At 44.6% G+C, this 18,035-nt stretch overlaps 1 protein-coding gene across 1 annotated transcript in view; it reads left to right on the forward strand.

The window, feature by feature from the left end:
* The window catches only part of LOC128775930 (uncharacterized), a 31,206-nt gene continuing 13,171 nt past the window's right edge, over nucleotides 1–18,035 (forward strand). Inside the window, exons 1-3 of the mRNA XM_053899156.1 lie at nucleotides 1–201; nucleotides 6,005–6,163; nucleotides 9,957–10,198. Coding sequence (XP_053755131.1) covers nucleotides 1–201; nucleotides 6,005–6,163; nucleotides 9,957–10,198 — 602 coding nt within the window. The remainder of the gene's footprint in view (nucleotides 202–6,004; nucleotides 6,164–9,956; nucleotides 10,199–18,035) is intronic.

The raw sequence follows: 18,035 nt of genomic DNA on the forward strand, positions 1-18,035 counted from the left end.
ATGCCAAATCCGCAGTTGGAAGTACAGGGCAAAGGGTCCCTCCCATCAGGAGAAGGAGCTGGCAAGGCCTGTGGAGGCTGCCGGAACCTCAGGCCCATGGGCAGACTCCAGTCCCCACAGCATGTGAGCAGAAACCCAGTCTTAGGGACCAGGCCAGTGTTTCTCATCCACAGCTATGTGGGAGAAATCAGTGACAGTAAAGTATTCATGCTCGCAAATGAATTCCTTTTATCGGTGTTTCTTAGAGCAAATTCGAGCTTATCCCTATTGTCATTCCCACACACTTGAACTTCATTACGTTTCTTGAGAGCAACAGAGGCTGACTGGAAAAAACACAGTAGCCTGGGCAGCAAGATTGCTATCAAGAGAAGACCACTGCAGGAGCCCACATTTCACCTCCTCAAAGACTGGAGCACATACAATGTGCTCTCAGGCTACCAACGGGCTGCTGGTGTTGGTCAATTTACCCCAGAACTAGATGGTTCTCAAGCTACATGTTGAAATTCGTCACTTCTGCCTCAAAGTCATAGAATATTCTTCCCATTGAGGTTTGGAAAGAGTCGTCCAAAGCTTTTTGCTTAGCCTACATTTTCTCCTGGAATTCCTCAGAAAGATGGTCTGACCCATTGCTGGCTAACCATAGGCAGTAGGAAAGAGGTCTGAAATGAGGTCGCCAAAGTCAGGATATTGGGGTTACGTTATTTACTTTCTGGAAGCGGCCTGTGCACGCTGCCCTCTTAGGAGACACCGGGGCAAAGTAAAGCGAGATGAATGGGGGCAGTGGTGCTGATGGCAGGTGACAGAAGCAGGCCGGAAGATTGTAGCTCTAAAGTCCACTTTGTGCTCTGTCGACATGAAGAGGGGAGAACAGGCCTACCTCTTCAAATAATCACCTGTGCAGAAATCCTGTCTTCAGCTCCCCAAAGCTGAGTGTGTGTTCAGAGGATGAACTATTGTTACAGAATTGGCTCAATTTAATATCTGGGGAAACGGAGCTAGCACTGGTTCAGTTTGGTGAGGCTCTTTCTTTCCCCAAGGGCAGGATTATATTTTATGACGTCTCTGTATTGGCAGAGTTCTCTGTCCCAACCATTACTGCTGCAACTAGACAGGAAGCTCTGGAGAGGAGGGTCTCTGAGAAGCCTGCAACAGAAGGGCTGTACCCCAGGGGTCCTGCAGGGTGGCTTGAGCTCCAATCCCAGACAGTGGTCTTCGGAACTGCTCCTTGAACCTGTGGACCCAGGGACAGGAACTGCAGCCTGCAAGATTCAGCCCTGGACACCCTGCATCACTTGCCTGGGGAGTTTAAAAACTATCTTCCTTCACACCTGGGGACTTACTTTTTCTCTAAGAGAGGAACCTAATGTGAAAACTCTCACTCCTTTCTTTTGTTTTTGTTTTCTGTTTTGTTTTTCTTCTAAGATTTTGTTTATATTCCAATTAGTCAACATAAGTGCAGTATTGGTTTCAGGAGCAGAATTTAGTGATTTATCACATATATACAACACCCAGTGCTAATCACAAAGTGCCCTTAATGCCTGTCACCCATTTAGCCCAACCCCCCCCCCCCCCCATCAACCCTCAATTTGTTCTCTATAGTTAAAAGTCTCTTATGGTTTGCCTGTTTTTATCTTGTTTTTCCTTCTCTTCCCCTATGTTCATCTGTTTTGTTTCTTAAATTCCACATATGAGTAAAAGCATATGCTATTTGTCTGACTGACTTATTTCACTTAGCATAAAACGTTATAGTTCCATCCACATCGTTGCAAATGGCAAGATTTCATTCTTTTTGATGACTAATATTCCATCGTGTGTGTGTGTATACATGATGTGTATATACAATGGAATGTATGCGTGTGTGTGTGTGTGTGTGTGTGTGTACCACATCTTTATCCATTCATCAGTCGATGGATATTTGAGCTCTTTCCATAATTTGGCTATTGACAGTGCTGCTATAAACATTGGGGTGCATGTACCCCTTCAAATCAGTATTTTTGACTCTTGGATAAATATCTAGTAGTGCAATTGTTGGGATGTAGGGTAGGTAGTTCTATCTTTAACTTTCTGAGGACACTCCACACTGTTTTCCAGAATGGCTGCACCAGTTTGCATTTCTGTAAACAATGGAAATTCATCCTTGCCAACATTTGTTTTTTCCTGTGTTGTTAATTTTAGCCATTTTGAAAGGTGTGAGGTGGTATCTCATTGCAGTTTTGATTTGTATTTCCCTGATGAGTGATGTTGAGTATTTGTTCATGTGTCTATTAGCCATTTGTATATCTTCTTTGGAGAAGTGTCTGTTCATGTCTTCTGCCCATTTCTTAACTGGGTTATTTTTTGGGTGTTGAATTTGATAAGTTATTTATGGTTTTTGGTGCAACTGTAAGTGGGATCGATTCCTTGATTTCTCTTTCTACTGCTTCATTTTTGGTGCATAGAAATGCAACAGATTCTGTATGTTGATTTTGCATCCTGTGACTTAGCTGAATTCATATATCAGTTCTAGCAATTTTTTGATGAAATCTTTCAGGTTTTCCATGTAGAGTATCGTGTTGTTTGTGAAGAGTGAAAAGTTTGACTTCTTCCTTGCCAGTGTGGATGCCTTTGATTTCTTTTTGTTGTCTGAATGCTGAGGCTAGAACTTCTAGTACTGTGTTGAACAACAGTGGTGAGAATGGACATCCCTCTCATGTTCCTGACCTTAGGGAGAAGCTCAGTTTTTCCCCATTGAGGATATTAGTTGTGGGTCTTTCGTAGATGGCCTTTATAATGTTGAGGTATGTTCTTTCCATCCCTAGTTTCTTGAGGGTTTTTATCAAGAAAGATGCTATATTTTGTCAGTTGCTTTTTCTGCATCTATTGAGGGAATCATATAGTTCTTATCCTGTCTTTTATTAATATAGTGTATCATGTTGATTGATTTGCTGATATTGAACCACCCCTGCAGCCCAGGAATGAATCCCACTTGATCCTGGTGAATAATTCTTTTAATGCATTGCTGGATTTGATTTGCTAGTATCTTGTTGAGAATTTTTACATTGATGTTCATCAGGGATATTGCTCTGTAATTCTCCTTTTTAAGTGGGGTCTTTCATTTTCAAATCAAGGTAATGCTGGCCTCATAGAGTGAGTTTGGAAGTTTTCCTTCCACTTATATTTTTTGGAACAGTTTCAAAAGAGTAGATATTAATGCTTCTTTAACTGTTTGGTAGAATTCCCCTGGGAAGCCATCTGACCCTAGACTCTTGTTTGTTGGGAGATTTTTTATTACTAATTCAGTTTCTTTACTGTTTATGGGTCTGTTCAAATTTCCTGTTTCTTCCTGTTTCAGTTTTGGTAGTGTATGTTTCTAGGAATTTATCCATTTCTTCCAAATTTCCCAATTTGTTGGCATATAATTGCTCATAATAGTCTCTTGTAATTGTATTTCTGAGGTGCTGCTTGTGATCTCTCCTCTTTCATTTGTGATTTTATCTATTTTTGTCCTTTCTCTTTTCTTTTTGAGAAGTCTGGCTAGGGGTTTATCAGTTTTGTTAATTCTTTCAAAGAACAATCTCCAAGTTTGGTTGATCTGTTCTACTGTTTTTTTGTGATTTCTATATCATTTATTTCTGCTCTAATCTTTATTATTGCCTTCTTTTGCTGGTTTTGGGATTTATTTGCTCTTCTTTTGCCAGTTCCTTTAGATGTAAGGTTAAGTTGTGTGTTTGAGACATTTATTCCTTCTTGAGAAAGGCCTGTATTGCTATATACTTCCCTCTTAGAACCAACCTTTGCTGCATCCCAAAAGTTTTGGACTGTCATGTTTTCATTTTCACTTGGCTTCCATGTGTTTTTTTATTCTTTGATTTCCTGGTTAACCCATTCATTCTTTAGTAGGATGCTCTTTAACCTCCATGTATTTGTGGTCTTTCCAAATTTTTTTCTTGTGGTTGACTTCAAGTCCCATAGCAGTGTGGTCTGAAGATATGCATGCCATGATCTCAGTCTTTTTGTACTGGTTGAGGCCTGATTTGTGACCCAGTATGTAGTCTGTTCTGGAGAATGTTCCATGTGCACTCAAAAATAATGTGTATTCTGCTGTGTTAGGGTAAAATCCTCTGAATATATCTGTTAAGTGCATGTACTCCAGTATGTCATTCAAGGCCATTGTTTCTTTGTTGATCTTCTGCTTAGATGATCTGTCCATTGCTGTAAGTAAGGTGTTAAAGTCCCCTACTATTGTATTATTATCAATGAGTTTCTTTGAGTTTGTTATTAATTGATTTGTGTATTTGGCTGCTTTAAAGTTGGGGACATAAATATTTACAATTATTAAATCTTCTTGTTGAATAGACCTTTTTATTATGATATAGTGCCCATCTTCATCCCTTATTATAGCCTTTGGTTTAAAATCTGATGTGTCTGATGTATTCCAGCTTTCTTTTGATGTCCATGTAGCATGATAAATGGTTCTCCACCTCCTCACTTTCCATCTGGATGTGTCCTTGGGTCTAAAATGAGTTTCTAGTAAACAGCATATTGATGGGTCTTGTTTTGTTTTTGTTTTTGTTTTGTGTTTTTTTTTTTTTTTTTTTTTTACCCATTCTGATACTCTCTGTCTTTTGATTGGAGCATTTAACCCATTTACATTCAGAGTAATTATTGATAGATATTTACTTAGTGTATTACCTGTAAAGTTGCTGTTCCTATAGATTGTCTCTGTTTCTTCCTAGTCTTTGCTGCTTTTGGTCTCTCTTTCCCGCTCAAAGAGTCCCCTTTAATAATTCTTGCAGAGCTGGTTTAGTATTCACAAACTGTTTGGTTTTTGCTTGTCTTAGAAACTCTTTATCTCTCCTTCTATTCTGAATGACAGCCATGCTGGATAAAGCATTCTTGGCTGCATATTTTTCCCATTTGCACATTGAATATATCATGCCACTCCCTTCTGGCCTGCCAAGTTTCTGTGGACAGGTCTGCTGCTAACCTTATGTGTCTATCCTTTAGGTTAAGGACCTTTTATCCTAGCTGCTTTCAGAATTCTCTGTCATGTATTTTGCAAGTTTCACTATAATATGTCTCGGTGTTCATCTGTTTTTATCAATTTTTAGAGGAGGTCTCTATGCCTCTTGGGCTTGAATGTCTGTTTCCTTCCCCAAATTAGGGAAGTTCTCAGCTATATTTTGTTCAAATAAACCTGTCCCTTTTTCCCCTCTTCTTCTGGGATGCCTATGATATGGATATCATTGTGCTTTACGGAATTGCTCATTTCCCTAAATCTACATTTGTGATCTAATAGTTTTCTTTCACTCTCCTTATCGGCTTCATTATTTTCCACAATTTTATCTTCTGTATCACCTATTGAATCCTCTGCTACTTCTGTCCTCATTGTGATTACATCCAGTCGGTTTTGCATCTCAATTGTAGCATTTTTTTTAAATATTAGCATGAATAGTTTTTAGGTCTTTTATCTCTGTCACAAGGGTTTCTCTGGTGTCTTCTATGCCTTTTTCCAAGGTCAGCTAGTATTCTTATGACTGTTGTTCTAAATTCTTGTTGAGATATATTATGTATATCTGTTTTAAGTTCATCCCTGGCTGTGGTTTCTTCTTGATCTTTCTTTGGGGGAAAATTCCTCCGTCTTGTCATTTTGTCTAGGTTCCTGTCTTTTACATGTTATGAAACCTTGCTATACTTCCTGATCCTGAGAGTAATGCTACATTACGAAGGGGCTATACACCATCCAGGGCCTGGTGCTTCAGGAAGTGTCTCTGGTGTGTGCTGTGTGCGCTCTTCTGCTGTGATGTGGCTGCTCTTTCCCTCAAGTCAGTCTTCTGCAGAGCTCTCCTTGCTTGCACTGGGGAGCGATTGGACTTGAAATGGGTGTGTTTTGGTTTTGAAAACTCTCACTTCTAATGTGAAAACTCTCACTTTAGGTGAATGACTTCGATAAATATGTGAAAATAAAATCCCCAACAGGATTCTAAAAGAATTCTCCTTTCTCGGATTTTTTTTTTTCTCCCAGGGATGGTGTATTCATTCACCTTGTCCTGTCCCCCAGCAGTCATCTCTAAATGATTCCACTTCCTCTGTTCAAGTCTGGGGAACCTATCTCCTCCTGCCCATGTACATCCTAGGGGGCAGAGGACAGTGCCCTGGCAGTCCAGTTTGGCCCCCGAAAGGGGTTGGTCTGCCCTTTTCTGATAATAAAATCAAATTCAGCTAACAGGAGGGATGTGATTCTCTTATGTTTGAGTGTGTGCTGTATACACAGCCAATGTATGCACAAATAAGGAAAGGACAAGGCAAACTGTGATTAATCAAAAGATTCTTTTTTTTTAAAGTTTATTTTTGCAGAGAGACAGAGACAGAGCATGAGTGGGGGAGGGGCAGAGAGAGGGGGAGACACAGAATCCGAAGCAGGCTCCAGGCTCTGAGCTGTCAGCACAGAGCCCGACGTGGGGCTCGAACTCACAGACTGAGATCATGACCTGAGCCAAAGTCAGATGCTCAACCGACTGAGCCACCCAGGCACCCCATTAATCAAAAGATTCTCACTGCTTGGTCAGGTCATCTTCTCTGGGATCATGTATATATATCCAAGTCTTACAGATTGCTTCCGTGTCCTAACCTAGCTCAGTGCTCAGTTTCTGAAGCTGATCAAGAAAGCAGCAATGTGCAGACCAGAAGGTGTTTTGTGTCAAACTGACCAGTCAGTATTTATAAAGTCCAGGTCAGAGTATCTCTCCAAACAGTCTCTTAGTGACTACCAGTTCTGAGACATACAGAAAGAATCTTAATTTCAAGTGACTCATTTAACATAGAAGCAGCCTATTAAGTTGTCTATTTTGAAATTTCAGTGTATAAAATTTTTAAACGGCGTCTAAATGAGTGTTCAGCTCTATTATGGCATGTGAAGAACATTGTTTTAAAAAAAAAGATTCTCAATGCATAAAGAATAATGGGGTCATCCTCCCACTACCAAACATTTAGAGCAGAGCCTAAGATCCTCTACCCCTTTCTCCGTGTCTCCTACATGGGGACACTCACACCCTGGAACAATTCCAAGGGAACTCTCTTTTCCCATCTCCTGCTGGAGATGGGTGAAAGGACAGGTTGGTTATGGACTATATTCCAGTCCCGGGCCTGTCATGGCCAAGCTGTGTGCCTTCAGGCAAGTTGTCCAACTTCTCTGAGCCTTGTTTTTTCAACTGCCAAAAAGACGATTCCAGCACAGTCCTTGATTGACAAGTACGAGACACTGCCGCTATGGTGGAAGGATCATCTAGTTCAATGTTGAGTCATGTCTCTGTCAAGCTGCCCCTACTCCTCACTCAGAGGTTTCAACGTTAATGCAGGAGAATCAAACATAAGGAGGTACAGTGCTTTCAAGTTGAGAAAATTTGCAAATGTAGCTTCAAGGCTCATTTGGGCCCCACAGCAATCATGGAAACACAACCTCCGGGTAACATTACTATCCCCTGCTAGAGATGAACAAACTGAGATTAGGTGAGGTCAGGTAATCCACTCCTGAGCACAATGCTAACATGTAGCATAAGAAGAACCCAGGCCTTCAACTCTGGGTATTATAGATTTTCTCTTATTCTCCAAAAAAGACAGGTCAGACCAGGCATGGCCCAGCCAGTTTTATGAGTGTCAAGTAGGTGGTGACTTTTACTTCCTAAAGCCTTTATTTCACCCAAGCAGAACTAGAAGGGGAACTCGGTCCTTCTTTGTGTTTCCACGGGGAAAACTCTCTACTAGGCATTGCTGAGTAATGTGGATCTCATGAGATTTTATATCAGTTTGAGATGGAGATGAAGGCCTGAGGATTTGACCTTGTACCCCAATGCCCCACAACATCCTCACCTCCACAGACTAGTCTCTTACAATCCCGTCTCTCTGCCTCAGCCTGGGCCAAGTAGTCCAGAGACAGGGAGGGAGTTTACATGTGATGTCACATGTAAGCACTGAAGTTGATTCTCTACTCCCAAACCAATGACTGTAACCAACATCCAATCACACCCAGGAGAGAGGGACAACTTCAGACTTCCCATAAAGAAGAGTTTTGCTTGACAACAGTTGGCGAGGATGCAGAGAAAGAGGAATCCTTTTGCACTCCTGGTGGGAATGCAAACTGGGGCAGCCACTCTGGAAAACAGTATGGAGGTTCCTCAAAAAATTAAAAGTAGAACTACCCTAGGACCCAGAAATTGCACTACTAGGTATTTGTCCAAAGGATATAGGAGTGCTGTTTCGAAGGGGCACATGTACCCCAATGTTTATAGCCGCTCTATCAACAATAGCCAAGAGCCCACATGTCCATTGACTGATGAATGGATAAAGATGTGCTATATATACAATGGAATATTACTCGGCAATCAAAAAGAATGAAATCTTGACATTTGTAACAATGTGGATGGAACTACAGTGTATTATGATAGGTGAAATTAGAGAAAAACAAATATATGACTTCACTCATGTGGAATTTAAGATACAAAACAAATGAAGATAAGATAAGAGAAGCAAAACTAATATAACGGAGAGGGATGGGGCACCTGGGTGGCTCAGCCGGTTGAGTATCTGACTTTGGCTCCGGTCATGATTTGTGGGTTTGAGTCCCACGTTGGGCTCTGTGCCAACAGCTCAGAGCCTGGAGCCTGCTTCGGATTCTGTGTCTCCCCCTCTCTCTGCCCCTACCCCTCTCATGCTCTGTCTCTCTCTCAGAAATAAGAAAACATTAAAAAAAATTGTTTTTAATTTAAAAAAAACAGGGAGGGGGACAAAACATAAGAGACTCTTAAGTACAGAAAACAAACTGAAGGTTTCTGGAGGGTTTGGGGCGGGAGGACATTAAGGAGGACACTTGCTGGGATGAGCACTGGGTGTTATATGTAGGTGATGAATCACTGGATTCTACTCCTGAAATCATTATTACACTATATACTAACTTGGATATGACATAACATAACATAACATAACATAACATAACATAACATAACATAACATAACATAACATAACATAAAAAAGAGGAGAAAAAAAAAGGAGTCTGGCTTGGAGGCCCAAATCTAGCAGGAAGGGGGTGGGGATTGTCTTGAAGCTACATTTGTAAAGCAAGCATGCTGTTTTCATGATGGGACAAAGTGTGTGGAGGAAAAAGAAGACAAAGTGACCAAAGAGACTTCAGCATTCTTCCAGGTGCAAGAAATGGGCCCGAGATATTCCTGCTCTCTGGGGCTCACAGCCTAAAGGTGGGAGATCACACAGGATGAGCCAAACAACATGGAATAAGCTTGGGAGAAGGTGGCAGGCAGGGGCTGGAGCCGCACCACATGACAAAATACTTAGAACCTTCTAGTTATTTAAAGCTAACAGACCAATTTTCCTTTCCTTCCCAACCTCACTGGCCACCACCATCTACTTCCCTCCTGTAAAGGGGCAACTTTGGCTCATGTGAAAAAGACAAGCTTCCTTAGGACTAGAATAACTGGCTTATCAAGCCAAGAAGCAGCCAGGCCTGGTTTTTAAGGGCAGAAGGCCCTTCCTCTCTTGTCTTTTGGCCTGTCTTCTCTTCCCATGGGCCAGTTCAACACGAGGCCTGACTCCTCAAATAGCATTAACCAGTTTGTTTAAATACACACTCACCATTATATATAATATTGGGTACAGAAAAAAAGACTACTAGAAACACTTTTAAACACATGCTTGTCTTTGAATGGTGAGATTACAGCTGTTTTATTTATTTTCCTTATGAGTTTCTGTGCTTTCCAAATTTTTATTTACAATGAATAAACATTACTTTGGAGAACAGAAAATAATTGGTGTTGCAAAAAAAAAAAAAAAAAAGCCAACAGGAGTGGAGGGAAATATGAATACACAGGCAAGGAGGTGAGAAATGGAAACCCAAACCCAAACCAAATCTTGGAAAACCAGGGCAGGTCCCTGAAGGGTGCAAGTTCTTCCGCATCCCTGCTAGACAAGCCTCCGACCCCTCCTGCTGCCGCGCGCCCCGCCCCTCGCGGGCCCGCACCTGCTCCGCCAGAGGGCACCCTGGGACCGCCGCCCGGCGTCCTCGCCCCAGCAGCTAGATCTCCTGCAGGGGAGAGTCGTCCTCCCACCGCCGCGGACCCACCAGCGGGAAGGCGGGACACCCGTGCACAGCGAAGCAGGCTCTGTACACAGTGGTCATTGGCGCACCACACCTCACCCTGCCCGCAGGTAAACACCGTCCCGCGCAGCTCAAGGGCCGCCTGCGCCCCCGCCCCCGGGGCCTTTCCAGCGGCCCGCGGGTCCGGGTTGCCTCGGGCTTCTGCGCTGGAGTCTTCCTTCTGGCCCTCGCACCAGCCTCCTGCTTGGAGGCAGGGGAGCCCGGCCGGGTCACCTCTGCGCCCCCAAGGCACACGCGGGTCGGGGGAGGTGCTCGCGACTGGACTCCACCGCTCCCAAGAGTGATTGCTTTGGCTTTTGCCATTAAACAAAAATTAGGGGGGCTCCTGGGGGGCTCAGTTGGTTAGGCACACGACTTTGCTCAGATCATGATCTCGGTCGGTGGGATCGAGCCCAGAGTTGGGCTTGGTGCTGACAGCTCAGGGCCTGGAGCCTGCTTCTGGATTCTGTCTTCCTCTCCCTCTGCCCCTCCCCTGCTCACACTCTCTCCCTTCTCTGTCTCTCTCTCAAAAATAAACATTAAAAATTAAAAAAAAAAAAAAATTAGGGAAGTAAAACATAGTAATATGTCGTTATGGCAAATCCAAATTATGTGTATATTAAAAAAATCAGTCTCCCTTCACTACCACTTTACCAACTCTCCTCTCCATAAATAACTAGCAATAGGTTCTTATAAATGCACTTCTATACATGTAGTAAGTATATCGTTGTGGAGATCTGTATGTTTGTCCGTGCGTCCATTCGTGCCTGGAAGATGGATCAAAATGTTAACCGGGGTCATTTGTCGGTGGTAGAATTAGAATGATTTCTATTTTCTCCGTGTTCTGCAGGGAAAATGTTTGAGGCAGGGGAGTCGTTACCATTTTTGAAACCCCTCCCCTCTTAAAACTGTCCGCACCTGCACATAAACAGACCTAACTCCCGCTGGCAGCTCTGAGACTCTTGCGTGGAGAGACTCCTGGTGATCCTGTCCTGGCTTCACCAAGCAGCGCTGTGGGTCCCCTAGTAACAACTTGAGGGTTGTGTCTCCGTGATTAATGACTATGATGGCCTAGGCTCGGCTCCTGCCTACATATTTACCAGCTTTAAGAGCAGATTCATTCGGAAAGTGTGGGCTGCTGGTTTCTGGGAAATAACAATAGAATCCCAATGATAGTTTTATCAAAACACTGTGGATTAAGAACCCATAGGAAGGGGCATTTTTTTTTTCTTTGTGATTCTTGAAAAGCGATTTTGAAAGTTTTCTGTGATTTTGGAGGCCCGAGAACCCAAGTTCTGAACTCAAGCTTGTTCTAACTAACGCTGACTCTTTATTGTCTTTGAGCGTCATGTGGTAATTACAAGTTTCCTCCTTTCTCCTTCCTGGTTTCTGAAAAGCAGAAAAGGGTTTGGTGCTGTGTTCTAAACACACGGAGCCTGACCAGGTCTTTTGAGGATCTTTGTGAGGAGTAGATGTATAAAGCCGAGAGGCTCCCCTTCAAGACTGCCTTTCAAGGGTGGTCGGATTTGAGTTCTGTAGATGTAACCAATATTAAAAATACATATATTTTGTTTATTAAACATTTTTGTTAATGTTTGTTTATTTTTGAGAGAAAGAGAGCACGATCAGGGGAGGGGAGGGGAAGAGAGAGAGATACACACACAGAATCCAAAGCAGGCTCCAGGCTCTGAGCTGTCAGCACCGAGCCCGACATGGAGCTTGAACTCACGAACTGTGAGATCATGACCTGAGCCAGAGTCAGATGCTTAAGCCACTGAGCCACCCAGGCGTCCAGCACTACTGTTTTTATAAAAGAAAGGACACATTGACATAAAAGGGACATGATCTCAGAATAAAGGACTGTCTTAAAGAGTAAACTTTGCTTTGTAAAACGTTTTACCGTATTTTCTTTAATTTTTCACGTTTCCAAAGTGAAAGTATCACCGGCTTGCATTTTGCCCATTTTCATGTGTTAGCCACTAGAGCACAAGACCTGTAGTTCAATCTTTATTTGATCAGAGCTTTTCTTGCACTATTTTAGGGCAGTCATGCTGAGTATTAGTGAACATTGTTAAGTACATGGAGGTGAGAAGTAGTAGACATTTGGGTGAAATTATACTAATTAGGACTTTACACTAATCCTACGATCCTATACTAATCCTGGATCCAAACCTTCCAACTTAGACAAGTGTACCACCATTTAGTATTTCAGTTTTAGATTGCTTTTGTTGTTTCTGTTGGGTTTGGACTTTTAGTGCTTGCTAGATCATTGAAGGTCCTTCTACTTGGATTCTCCTCAGTTGAAGGCATTTTGCTAATGATCACCCAAAGAACTGAGTCTTTTGATACCATATTCTTTGGCATAAAGTATTTTCCAAATTATAATCAGCGAATTTCAAAGAAACAAGTTTTGAAAGTGGGTTATACTAGCCAGCTGCTTAAAATCAGAAGGGGAGGGGAGGGGGGAGAGGAGCAAGGCGTGAAGGCAGAGGAGAGGGGAACAACAAGAAGAATCAATTAAAATGAAAGGGATGCTGTATGCCATTTTTTTAACCTTTTCTAGAATTGAAGCAGATATTAGGACCAACAATCAACCTCCCATTTCTTTTTTTTTTTTTAATTTATTTATTTAAAAAAAATTTTTTTTTTAACATTTATTTATTTTTGGGACAGAGAGAGACAGAGCATGAATGGGGGAGGGGCAGAGAGAGAGGAAGACACAGAATCGGAAGCAGGCTCCAGGCTTTGAGCCATCAGCCCAGAGCCCGACGCGGGGCTCAAACTCACGGACCGCGAGATCGTGACCTGAGCTGAAGTCGGACGCTTAACCGACTGAGCCACCCAGGCACCCCCAACCTCCCATTTCTTAAAAGCAATCAGGCCATTAAATCACCCTGCAGTTGAAAGCAGTTTGTAGACGAGGTGCCCTCTGATCTGCATCCCTCACCACACATACCTCAGCCTGCTGACGTTGCCCAGCCCCAGACCTGGTGATATAATGACAAGGCAGCTCCCTGGATGACGAGGGAGGCGGGAGGTTTTCCGGGCACAGGCTCTACTGTATTACAGAGTAGTAATGGAAACCACAACCTTCAATATGACTTTTCCCCCCGAACCTAGCATTAGCTGGTGTTAAAGTATTTCAGCCAGGGAAAGCAAAAGCTTTTAGTGGTTTTACCTTGTCTTGAAAGGGAGAGTTTGACCCAGGTCCTAGATGTCTGGGAAAAGGATGCATTTGCAACTTCAACTCTCTTGAGCTTCAATTTCCAAAGAACCTTCCATCAGAATAGACTTTGCAGGGAACTCACACCACATTGGCACTCTCCAGTCTTCATCCTCGACTCTGTTCCCTCATTCTTTTCTGGTCAAGCCATCCCAAACTGTGTCTGCAGCCGTCACATAGACGCACACTCCTGAGTTGGTACTTTTATCCCTGACTTGTTTCCAGAGCTCCAGACGTATATTTGTGTCTGTTTGCTGAATGTCTTCTACCCAACAGGCGCCTGCAACTCAGCATATTCCAGATTAAACCAATCAATTCTCTCCATCACTGGGAGCAGCCTCCTTCGCCTTCTCTATCCCTTTCTTTATTTTGGTGAGCCACATCGTCATTTATCAGATTGTTCAGGCTGAAAACCTTGGTGTCCTCCCCCCCCCCCCCCATTTCCTAATTGTCACTAAGGTCCATCCTCCTGTACCCTAGCGTGTCTCACTCTCCCTTCTCTTTTTCTCCACCTCACTGTCACAGCCCTGGTCCAGGCCTTCATCAGCTCTCACCCGCGCTGGGAAACTGCCTTCTAACTGATCTTGGGGTCACAGTAGCATCTCACCAGAAGAGCTCGCCTGCACAGCTGTCAGAGGATCCCTGGAAAACATTGCTCAGTTTCCATCTGTCTCTCACTTAAACCTATCTGATGGCTCTCATTGCCAGTATGATAAGGTCCAAACTTCTGGTCACACCACATCAAGTTCTTCCCATCTGGTTCCTGGCCATCCCGGTGTCTTCCTGGGACACTCTCTACCATGTGTCATGCAGGAGAGACTACGGTCTGCCCGCCACCCCCCCCCACCCCCCCAATTTATGTTCTCTCCTGCTTCCGGATTAAAATAATGACAATTGCTGGGGCTCCTGGGTGGCTCAGTCAGTTAAGCATCCAGACTTCGGCTCAGGTCATGATCTTGTGGTTTGTGAGTTCGAGCCCCGCATCGGGCTGTGTGCTGACCGCTCAGAGCCTGGAGCCTGCTTCGGATTCTGCCCCTCCCCCACACTTGCTCGCTCGCTCTCTTGCTTTCTCTCTCTCTCTCTCTCAAAAATAAACATTTAAAAAATACAATGACAATTGCTAATTCCTGTTACAGTCTTTCTTGCAATTCAATGTGGCCAGGTGACAAAGTTCTGGATAGTGGAATGAAGCAAAAGTATCATGAGAAAGTTTCCAAGAACTTTTGCAGGAGGACATGACCTTTACCCCTCCTCTGTTCCCCCTTTTTCCATCCTACAGTCTGGAACAACAGTGTGACGGCTTCCATCTTGGACCATGAAGATGCGGGGGACACCCCAGGGAAAGGAAAGCAGCAAGCCGGGAGGTGCCACAGAGCAGAATTGCCACAGCCCTGACTGCCTACATCTGGAATTTTCAGTGATAGATGAACTTCTAACTTGGTTGAGCCACTGTTATTCTGAGTCTCTGTCCCTTGCTGCTGAGCCTATGCCTAACCGACATCGAATCTGCTAGCAGGTAGAAGATGCTCTAGGTAACCTCGTGTTTGTCTTTTCCTTTCTCTGCGCTCCAGAGAAGCCAGCCAACCCCGTGGTCTTTCAACTTTTCACTCTTTCCATAAACGTTTATTGCCATAGCGTCTTGGCTTTCCGATGTTTTGGTTTCCATAGACACCTTTTGTCCCAGGTGACCTCCTGTGATCATTTAAATAACGCTTTTGCCACTGCACACCGTAGACAGGTGGGGTTTGCAAACTGTATCTGACTGGCAGAGTTCCTTCCGGAACCATAACTTCAAGGCCTTCTGGAAATGCGGCTTCGTTCCCAGTTCTGCAGAACAGGCAAGCACACTGGGAACGGCTGTGGCCTGGGTCAGTCCGGAGTGTCCAGCTCATTGTTCTCTGTCCATCCCCTGCGACACCTCTCCCTTCCATAGACTTCCTTCCGTAGACTTCCCAAGGTGTTTCATGCCTCCTTTAGGTCACTTCTGCATTTTCCCTCTGCCTTGAATCTTGCCCTTCCCCCACCCTCACTTCCTGTGGGTTTATGCTCATCTCCTAGGATCCAAATCCAGTGCCACCCTTGGCAGAACAAATGGGTCCCGCCTGCTGCGCGGTCTAAGTAGCACTTTGGACATCCTTTGGAAATTGTCCTGGCTGAGTCATGCTCCCTGGCTTACAGCTGTCTCTTCTCTACTAGAGCGTGAGCTCCTCGGGGGCTGCGTTATCGGCACCCGTGTGCCTGTGCCCTTCTCTGCATTCCTCTTTGTATTCTCGGGCACAGGGCAGGCACTGAGGGAATATTTGCTGAACTAGTGAATACTGGTGAGGGCTCCAGAAAAAGCTATCTCCTCCCCCCAGACCGTTTAGGGTTGACAGTACGGACTCCTGAGCACAGAACTGCTCGTGTAGTCATCTCAGCTCCTCCACGTGCCGGCTGAGGGCATCTCGGGCGCATTATGTAACCTCCCTGTTGAATGAGTTCAGTAAACCCTACAGGGTTCTTGTGAAGATTAAGTAACAGTTTCTGTGGAGCACTTAGCACACAGTACCTGGCCCACAGATAGAACTCAGCAAACACCGGCCATTATCGTTTCGTGGTTGTCTCTCTCTTTCATGCTGGTTCCCTCTTCTCTCCTCTGTCTGTACTTTGCTTTTCAATAACGTTTTGACACAACAAACATCTTCTGAGCCCCAGGACTGTGCCAGGACAAACAGTCGCCGTGCTGGGGAGCACGCTGGCTTTGGGGGAGGCAGACACATAAACCCTGAGCTGCAGCAAAGCTGAATGATGGAGGTTCTCCCCAGTTTTTGTGGAAGCACAGGGAAGGGGAGAGGGCAGGTCAGGAAATGATTCACAGAGGAGGTGGTCCTCCAGTTGACGCTCGAAACGGGAGTGGGAGGGAGAGGTACCTGCTGGGCAGTGAGGGGAGTGTGTAAAGGTGTGCAGATGGCCAGCACAGTGTGGCCTGGGGAGCTGCCAGTGGTTCAGAAGACCAGGCCCACGGTTCTCACACTGGAGCGTGCATCACAATCCTCTGGAAGCCTTGGTAGATTGCTTGGCCTCTTTACCAGTGTTTCAGATTTATCAAGTCCGGGGTAAGTGCATTTTTTTTTAATGTTTATTTATTTTTCAGAGAGAGAGGGAAAGAGAGAGAGAGACTGAGCCGGGGATGGGGAGGGGCAGAGAGAGAGGGAGACACAGAATCCGAAGCAGGTTCCAGGCTCTGAGCTGTCAGCACAGAGCCCGATGGAGGGCTCGAACTCACAAACCGTGAGATCATGACCTGAGCCAAAGTAGGACGCTTAACCCACTGAGCCACCTAGGCACCACTGAGATTTTGCATTTTTAATACATTTCTGTGTTGCACTCCTGTTGCTGGCCAGGGACCCCCTCTGGGTGGGGGCGAGGCACAGGGATGGTGGGAAGAAGAGAGGATTTAAGACACCAACTCAGCAGTTTAGTTTTTTTTTTTTTTAACTTATTTATTTTGAGAGAGACAGACAGAATGAGCAGGGGAGGGGTACAGAGAGGAAGAGAGAGAATCCCAAGCAGGCTCTGCACTGTCAGCACAGAGCCTGATGCGGGACTCCATCTCCTGAACCATGACATCACGACCTGAGCCGAAATCAAGGGTCGGACACTTAACCAACGGAGCCACCCAGGCATCCCAGGAATTTAGATTCTATAACAACGGTGACAGCCAGAACTATGAAAGCGTTTTTAGGGGAAAAGCATCCAATCAGATCGGTGTGGCACAAGTAGGTTTTAAGGGCACACGACTTCAGAAGGGAAGGCACGTGAGCAGTTGAATCCCGGTGAGTTGTGGGTGGTCTGGGCTGTGCTGGGCATGGAGCCCAGTCTGTGCAGAAGCCCCAGCCTCCCAGCCCTGGCCTCTCTCCCCTTGCTGCTCTTTTCTCCCGCTCACAGAGGAAGAGGTGCGTCCCTCTTTTCCAGGGCCACCATGCTGTCTCCTCCGGACAGACCGTCTTCCAAACATCTTCAGTTGTTCCCCGACCTCTTCCTGTTGGGCGTAGTTGAAGCCAAACCTTCACACGCACCCCAGCTTCTAGAATCACACTACCCATCGGCTCCTTTTGGCTGCTATTCTTGCTACAAAATTTATTTATTCTGTATTTCGGTATAGTTGATATACAATGTTCCATTAGCTTCAGGTGAGCAACATAGTGATTCTACACGTTTATAGAACATGCTGGGCTCACCATCTGTCCCCATACAGCGCTGTTAAAGTACTGTTGACTATATTCCCTGTTGTACCTTTCATCCCGGTGACGTATTCATTCCGTGGCTGGAAGCTTGTACCTGCCCCCTCCCCCGCACTCCCCCCTCCCCCACCAATCTGCTTCACCCATTTTGCCCCCCCATCCAACCTCCTCTTTTCTGCCAGCCATCAGTTTGTTTTGTAGTTGTGGGTCCGTTTCTGCTTTTTGTTTGCTTATTCATTTGTCTTTTTTTAGAGTTCACATATTGAAATGTCGATAACTTTGTTTTTTTAACCAAAAACTTCTCAGTGAATGGTCATGCCCGCCCCATTTCTTCACCCCAGGGCTTGACTGCCTCAGTCTCATTTGCACCTGCCTAAACAATGAAATGCAACTTGTTTTCCTTGTTTGCTTTAATAGCATCACCACTACTCCCACCAACATGTCTTTTTTTTTTTTTTTTTT

The sequence above is a fragment of the Panthera pardus genome, unplaced genomic scaffold (assembly GCF_024362965.1).
Source record: "Panthera pardus isolate Hobbes unplaced genomic scaffold, ASM2436296v1 HiC_scaffold_11, whole genome shotgun sequence".
Taxonomy (NCBI): Eukaryota; Metazoa; Chordata; class Mammalia; order Carnivora; family Felidae; genus Panthera; species Panthera pardus.